This window comes from Centruroides sculpturatus, unplaced genomic scaffold (assembly GCF_000671375.1).
Source record: "Centruroides sculpturatus isolate CEXI.00-Female unplaced genomic scaffold, Cexi_2.0 scaffold1412, whole genome shotgun sequence".
Taxonomy (NCBI): domain Eukaryota; kingdom Metazoa; phylum Arthropoda; class Arachnida; order Scorpiones; family Buthidae; genus Centruroides; species Centruroides sculpturatus.
Window position 1 is genome coordinate 89,954 of NW_019385660.1, and position 8,841 is coordinate 98,794.

Here is an 8,841-nt window from a genome sequence, read left to right on the forward strand (position 1 = left end):
TTACAAAATGTTACCTTTACAGATTTCTAGCTCTGCACACTAGAAAAATGTAGAAATACAGTTTTGTATATCGTAATAATATCAGTAGTTGCCAGAGAGCTCTATGAAGTAGAGAAAAATCTGTAAATTTGAAAACTATAAACATAAATTTAAATCTCTCAAAAAACTTAATTAAAAAATCTCAAAAGTCGCTACTTTTGGCTGATTTGTCTGAGGTCTCCGCTACCTCACTACGTCCCTTTAAAAGTCGCCACAGTTGGGAACACTGGTGAGCCGACATCTAGGGTCTAAGTAAGGCGAAATGTAATTGCCAAACTGCGCTGTAGAAAGGTGGAAAAATTTAAAATTTAATAATTTCTTGTGAACAGCAGTTTGGGCCCCCCTTCCAAGTGGGCCCTGTGCGGGTGCACCTGTTGCACCTGGCTAGTTACGGCTCTGCACATAGAGTTAGGATATGCTCGAACGCTATGGGGCTGTCCATAAATTATGTCCATATTTTTCTTGAAATTTTTACTCGCCCTCCCTCTCTGGTCCCAGTTTGTCCAAGTTTCCGTAACCCCCTCTCTTCTTCGGACGTCCAACAAAACCTTTTAATTAATTTAATCGCCAACTTCCAAAGAGTCAGATTCGCGCACGCGCTTTACAGAGCACCAACCTCACCCGGTTTAGCCGGTGGAAGCCTAGGATCTCGGGTGGATGCTACATATATAACGCTTCCAATTGTATCCAGTACCGGTTCCGGGCCATTAGCCGCCCGCCCGCTAGATATTTGGCCGCCCTCGTTCGATTACGCAAATCACGAGTAGATTTATAATTTAACCCAACCGATAAGAATTTACCTGTGTGTTTTTATGATAGCTTTCTGTATAGTTGACAGGAGTTTTAAAAAATCCGTTAAAATATTTGATATATTTATTCCGCTCTCCGATTTTATATTACTCGCGGATTTAAATGTTAAACCGGTGATATTACAATGTCGTATGTCCCATCTTTAAGGGGATGTAAAAAACGTGTACAATTCTTGCATAATGTTAAAAAATTAACCGTTACTTTGACAGCGTCATTTACAACTAAATTTAATGAATGAGAGAGATGCACCAGGTACAGAAAAAGCTCTATAATTTATTTTCCTTAAATTTACGATTTATGTATCCGTTTGTCATAAAAATTTGTCTTTCTACTTCTTTCCCGAGACTACAAATATTCGAGTACAAAGTAAACGGTTTCGACTTATTTCTACTTAAGAACTAGTTAAATAATTAAGAGATTAGGGAATTAGGGACATAAATAAAACCTTGCCGAAAGAGCCGGAATGTTACTTAAAAGTTTAACCGACCCAATCTCTAGCCGTGTACAGTGGGACTGATTTCTTCGTAATATTAGACGTAATATAAACAGAAATGTTTCTAGTTCAACGAGAGTGACCGAAAAGTTGTAAATTTTGGAAATTTTCGTGTACACCTGGTCCTAAAAATAATTAGTTAGAAAACAAATGGCTATTAAGTTTAACAAATTTAGATTTTTACAGCTACGGTGAGAAACGTTTAAAATGTACAACAACCCTGTCGCGTCGTTTTAGTTATACTAATGATGCGACAAAAGAGGCATTTAACATTGACCGGTATGGGCACCCTGGGGATTTGGCAGCCCGCGTGCATGCACGCGCCGCACACCTAGCAGGACTGTCTCTGATTCCACTCGTAGGGAGCTATTTGACTAAGTGGTTAAGATTTAAAAAGTAAAGAATATTTTATGTTATTATTACGTACGTTTCATTACAAAGTTATATTTAATTATAATTTTCTTTAAAAGTATATTCATACAATTGAAGAAGGTTTTGTATCAGGTATGTATATCCATCACACATTTTATTTCACCGAGTAAGTTTTTATAATTTTATTTTTAATTTTAGCCCTTATATCGTGGCTAGCGATTCGGAATGTAATTGCGATATTGAAAATTTATTTTAAAAAAGTTTTGGCTCGAGATCATATAATGAAAAAGAAAACATTATTAAAAGAGAAAGGCCAATGCCTAAGTTAAATATAAACGCTTCAATAAAAAAATTTGTTCGACATTTTCACGATAAAATGGCTCTGTAAATGCATAAAAATGCAAAAATTGTTTTGTTGGCTTGCCTACTATTTTCAAATGAAATTAGTGTGTGGAATAAGAATGGCTTTGACAATTTAGCTTCCAAAAGACACGAAAAATCGTCGATTCTTTCGTATTTGAAGCGGAATAGAATTTAACATTAGTAAATATGAAATAAATATTGAAAATTATAACGAGATAGTTACGGCTAATAGATATATTTAAATTAATATTGATAGATGTTATATGTTTTTATCAAAGCAAGAATCGGCATAGGGAATCTATTGAATCTAATAACAGAGGTAATTATATTGAACTTGTTTATTTATTAATTACGTCAGATAAATAATCTATTAAAAATACATTTAAAGAAGTATCTGATTGCCCCTAAAAGTCATCTTACAGAAACACAGCTTTCCTATCATCAAATGTCACGGCACGCCACTGCAGAATGGATAATTTCAAGGAATTAAAGAAGTGGCGCACCTCGGCAGATGGTGAGGAGGAGGAAGGCTCGTCGTCGTCTTCCGCTTCGTTTCCAGTGATTCGGGTGCTTCCGAAAGATGTCGAGAAGAGCGGAGAGTGCGTCAAACGGGTGGTTATCATTACTCCTGACGATAGCGCCTCGACTGTGGTCGACTACCTTGGTACTGCGATATCCGGAAGTTGCAGAATGGACGGTGGAGTGTCGAGGGGAGTCCAAAGTGATCGTGGAAACATCCGTCAAGCAGAAGAAACCTTGATGGAAAAAGCTCTTCTTCTGCTGCATAAAATGAATTTTTTCTCTTTCCAGGTCACTTCCACCCACGTCCACTTTTCACCGGATATGACTCTGCCACCCGAATACGACTTTGTCACCCGGCTACGACTTAATTTATTGGACTTGACATTTCATCCCGGATTGGGATTTTTCCCTTTGAATTGACGGACAGACATTTCTGCACTGGTTGTTCAACTTCGATTAGATTAAAGTCCAAAAACAAAGACAGTCTGATGATCTGCAAAGTGACAACCAAAACATAAAGCAGTGCTTTTACTAGTTTAAAGACACTGTTAATCGTCTATAAATGGATAAGGCAACTTATGTTGTACGGGCATTCACACTGTATTTAAACCGTAAAAATTTTAATTTCATCTAAAAAATGTTGTTTGATATAAAAAACAATATAGTTTTCTTTTTATAAATCTTGTAACTGATCTTATCACAATATTTTTATTCATCATATGTGATCAAGAGTAAGACGATAAATAATGTAACAAATATTAAACAATTCTGCTCTAATATACCTATTAGAGCAGAATTGTTACCTAAAAATATTTCTATTTTCCTCTGAATAAGTTTCGATACTTTATTTGAAGTTATTATTATTCGGGGGGGGGTCTTCTTCGGAGTAAGTAAAAATAACTCGGCAAATTTTTGCGGCACACCGGTTGAAAATCATTGGTATAGATGGAAGTGCCTTAATACAATAAGACAGTGATTTTTATTGGTGAGCCGCGAAAATTTTACAAGGATATTGAATAAATTATTTTCTAAGCAAGCGCATATACAATAAGTGTACATGTCGGAATTAAGACATTTTAAAATTAATTATACGAATTTTTCATTGTAATATATAAACGTACACACAGTGTAGTAAAAAAATATATTTTTGCTTATGAATATAAAATATATGTGCGTAACAGCAAGTTATTTAATTTAAAATGAACGTTTTTTTTTTGTCGAAAATGTATATATAATTGTCCATATTCAGTTCAAATTATTTCAAGTTAGAAATAGCTGGACATTGGGCAGGTTTCTAAATGCAATTACCACGCCAGTTTTAAATAAGAATCAAATCTTTATGTTACTTCTCATTTCCATAGAAAGTTATCAATTTAAAAAACTATTATTTTAACGTGTTGCTTTTTTAAAATAATAACACTGTTTTTAATTCACTAAAAATACAAATAGGTTAGGTTAAGTGGCAAGTATTATGAAGATAAAATCTTTACAAACAAAACTTTAAATCTCGTCATATTTCTGCGGAAATTTATTTATAGCTTCAAGCGTGCAATCAGATAAAAATAGTTAAAAAAAAATTATCGTAACGAACGAGTTAACTTACACATATCATCGCTCGGGCAGAATTTTTACTTCGAATTTCGAACTAACCGAATTCCTTAACATGTGAATCTTATTATATCCACAGCCGAAACAAAAGTACAGTTACGAACTAACAAAAATTTCCTGTATTAAGGATCAGACCGAAATATGCATTGTCGTAATTAGATCGAATAAATTAATACGGACAAGTGTCGATGGAACAATTCTTTATTCGAGAACGTTTTACATAACATTTTAATTACATACTAACAATTCGGGAATTGATATGAAGTTATGATAATGAAATTCATTAAGATAAAAGCGTGTTTCCAACAAACTTATACATAAACACTGTTCGGTGTATTCGAGCAAAAATTTGCAAACAGATAATTTCAGCATATTCGAAATCTTTAAATTTTGTTAACACCTCGTGTGATAATAAATACAGAGTTCTGTCGATCAACAAAATAGTTTTGTTATAGGATTATATTTGAAGGAAATTACATCTGAGTATGAATATTGTAATGTTTTTTCAAGACTATGTTTCAAATGAATTTCTCTGAACATAATTGACATTCATAATGTTTTTCTCCGGAATGGATTCGAAGGTGTTTAATTAAGCTATCCTTTCGTGTAAACTTCTATTTACACTCATCAGAAGAGTAAGGCTTTTTTCCTGTATGGGTCTGAATGTGTTTAATTAAGTTGTCCCTTCGTGTAAACTTCCGTTTACATTCATCACAAATATAAGGCTTTTCTCCTGTATGGGTCCGAAGGTGTTTAATTAAGTTTCCTCTTTGTGTAAACTTCTGTTTACACTCGTCACAAGTGTAAGGCTTTTCTCCTGTATGGGTCAGAAGGTGTTTAATTAAGTTTCCCCTTTGTGTAAACTTCTGTTTACACTCGTCACAAGTGTAAGGCTTTTCTCTCGTATGGGTCCTAAGATGTGTAATTAAGGTTGTCCTGTGTGTAAACTTCTGTTTACATTCATCACAAGTGTAAGGCTTTTCTCCTGTATGGGTCCTAAGGTGTGTAATTAAGTGCTCCTTTTGTGTAAACTTTTGTTCACATTCATCACAAATGTAAGGCTTTTCTCCCGTATGGGTCCGACGGTGTTTAATTAAGTTTCCCTTGTGTGTAAACTTCTGTTTACATTCGTCACAAGTGTAAGGCTTTTCTCCTGTATGGGTCCTAAGGTGTGTAATTAAGTGCGCCTTTTGTGTAAACTTCTGTTTACATTCATCACAAATGTACGGCTTTTCTCCTGTATGGGTCCGAAGGTGTGTAATTAAGTTTCCCCTTTGTGTAAACTTCTGTTTACATTCGTCACAAGTGTAAGGCTTTTCTCCTGTATGCATTCTTTCATGAGTTTTCAACTGTTGTTTCGTTTTGAAATTCTTCTTATAGTGTTTACATGAAAATTTCTTTCGGTTCCTTTTATCTGCAATTAAAAAAATTATTTTAAATAATATTTTATTTGTGTGTAATAAATTAATTTTCTTCAATAGAAGCAATAAAGAACCAGTAATAATATTTAACTAAAAATAAAATTTTTATATCGAAAAGCACATTTCTGTATCAAACCAAAAAACTAATTTTACTGATGACAAAGTTCGAGTATAAATATATCATATTACTAATATTATTTTCAAACACAACTAATCAAGGCTGACATATTAAAGTAAACAATTCCTGTAAAACATTTTAAAAGTGCTTTTATATCTTCATGCTTTTCCATTGATCCTTATTCCTTAAAATAGCTCTCTCTCCTGCTCCTTCAATTATATATTGCAATGAAAAGCATCGATGTAAGTAATTAATATACAATTTTTTTCTTTAATCTTGGAAAATATTTTCTTCTAATCTTTGTGTTTCATCCAAAGAACAACTGCAAGAAAATAACAACAAACATGAAATAAATTTTATAAAATTTAATTTAATTTGACTTTAACATAAGAATGTTTTTTATTCGTAATCCTGTTCATTCGTACTGGTAAACATATAATTGCATAATATGTTAAATTCGAATAAAACGAATACTGTATTGAATTTAAAAAAAAAATACTTCCTTCATAAAAAGAGGAATTCGCAACGTTCAAGCCTGTAAAATACAAAAATTCTTAAGAGTGAATAATGGATTTCATTCTTGCAGGATTCTATTTCGTTCTTCTTCTCCTTTATTAGTTTCCGTTTTCTGTATTTTCAAGATGAAAATTAGCTAAATGGAAAGAATAAAACGATCATAAATATCAGACAAATTCATATTCAAAGTATTTCATACAGTGATTAAAATTTCCATTCTCTATGTTAAATGTTTTAAAATATATAAATTCTCTTCTTTAATTATTTGTAGTGTACACATTTAGTAAAATTACAATAAATTTTTCAGAAATCTTCTCTGGTAATCAAACTTCAACTATGATCATATTGATTAATTAAAAATGCTTTTATTAAATTTTATGTAATACTTCATTTAAAAAATCCAGCAACGAGTTTCTTACCTTAATGGGCAACATTTAATTGTGTGTGCCGCCACCTGTTATGATATTTAATAATTAAAAACATTCTATACTAGCAGACCCCGCCACGCGTTGTTGTGGCTCAAAATGTATCTATTATAAATGTATAACACTTCCCCCGTGTGGAAGGAAATTTTTCGAAAAATCCCTTCTTAGTGTACATTCTGTTGACGTATCCTATTAAAACGCAATCAAAAACGCAAAAACCCGCATCTAAAATAGTAGAAATAGAAGCAGAGTTCTTTACAGTAAGCCTTAATCCTGTTCATCTCCACCCAGTGGGGGGAATTTCAACATGTATATTATATAAAAACACGTGCGTATTCGAATTGTGTGAAAATTTCAAAAGAATTGGTAGGAACAAACGAACATTACATTTTTATTTATATAGATAGATAGATGATCTGCTTTAGTTCATTTTCACAGAAAAGCAAACTTAGGGAGTCATACTCGTAGCGCCATCTGTTGGACATAAAAGCCTTAACCCTAGACAAAAATCCATTGTAGTTTTATTTAATTAATAAAAAATCTGCAGGTTTGATTAGTGGTAAACATTCCGGGGGTCATAAAGATGCTACAGTTAAAATTTGGTAACGATTGGTTCAGTAGTTTTCACGGTTAGTGGTCACAAACGAAAAATACGTTGTCTCTTTATATAGTATAGTAGTATAGATTATTAATTATTATAAAACTAGTAGCCCGGGACGCCCCCTAGTGGGCGTTCTTTACAAATTTCCATGATGGACGGTTCCTTTGACTTTTTTGTTCCTATCAATATGCTCTACAGCTCCGTTAAAGTTCCAAATGTAAGATTTACCCTCCGAATGAAGGGGTGGCGACTCCTCAAACTGTAGCCCCCTGCGCGAACAATAAAGTCAAAGGAACCATACCCGTACGCACGACCCTTCGCGAGATATAAGCCCCTGAAAATTCGCCTACGTCATTTCCGGTCACGTGACACCGTGGTCAAAAGGAAGCCTACCGAGCGAAAAAAAGGTAACGCGCGCTCGCGCACACTCGGGAATCGCCGACCCGCTCATTTGCAGAGTAAGTTGTGGAAAACAGGCGGTCACGTGACCAGTAGAATAATTTTCGGAGGGCGATATCTCGGGAAGGGTCGCGCGTAGGGATATGGTTCATTAGACATTTATTGTTCGCACAGAGGGGTTCGCCACCCCTTCATTCGGAGGGTGAATCTTACCATCCTAATCGCGTCATACGGATCTATATTTCTACCTATTAAACATTCTATAAATACTTTAAAATAGTTTAATTTGTTTATTTATATTCGCTTGTAAACCTCGATTTTAAATGTATCCACCATTTTTTCAACAAATTTCCCGTGAGTCAATGCGTGACGTTCACTGAGTCACGAGATGTTGTAAACGTGTGGCGCAAGGTTAATCAAGGCATATAATAATTATTTATACCATTCCGTGGTATAAATAATAAATTCATATCAATAATAAATTCCTATTACAAATAAAAATAATTTATTGTTAATTTAAAATCTTCGCTAGGGCGCTTCTAGTGCCCGTTTTTGGCATACCGCTACGCGGACGGATTACCTCTTTATAATATTAGTATAGATTAAACAGGTATGTATGTATGTATGTATGTATGTATGTATGTAAGTTTGTTTGCAGCAGGTAATCTCCGAAACTACTCAACCGATTTCAGAAATTCTTTCACCAATATTTAGAATGGAACCTCAGGGTGGACATAGGCTGTATATTATTCCGTTAAACATTCATATAAATTAAAATATATAATCTAGGTTAAGGCTTTTGTGTCCAACAGATGGCGCTACGAGTACGACGCCCAAGTTTGCTTTTCTGTGAGGCATTACGCTTTTCTGTGAAAATGAACTAAAGCAGATCATCATCTATCTATCTATATAAATAAAAATGTAATGTCCGTTTGTTCCAACCGATTCCTTTGAAATGTTGACAACGCTGCATTCGAATACGCATGTGCTTTTATATAATATACGTGTCGAAATTCCCCCCACTGAAGGAAGATGGTTAGGATTAAGGCTTACCGTAAAGAACTCTGCTTCTATTTATACTATTTTAGATGCGGTTTTTTGCGTTTTAATAGGGTACGTCAACAGAATGTACACTAAGAAGAAATTTTTCGAAA

The 8,841-nt window shown here is 33.9% G+C and overlaps 1 protein-coding gene across 1 annotated transcript in view; it reads right to left on the minus strand.

Moving 5' to 3' along the window:
• Window positions 1-4,231: 4,231 nt before the first annotated feature.
• Window positions 4,232-8,841, minus strand: part of LOC111640958 (gastrula zinc finger protein XlCGF57.1-like) — an 8,799-nt gene continuing 4,189 nt past the window's right edge. Inside the window, exon 2 of the mRNA XM_023387056.1 lies at window positions 4,232-6,398. Within this exon, the coding sequence (XP_023242824.1) occupies window positions 4,822-5,538 (717 nt within the window). The 5' untranslated portion in view covers window positions 5,539-6,398 and the 3' untranslated portion in view covers window positions 4,232-4,821. The remainder of the gene's footprint in view (window positions 6,399-8,841) is intronic.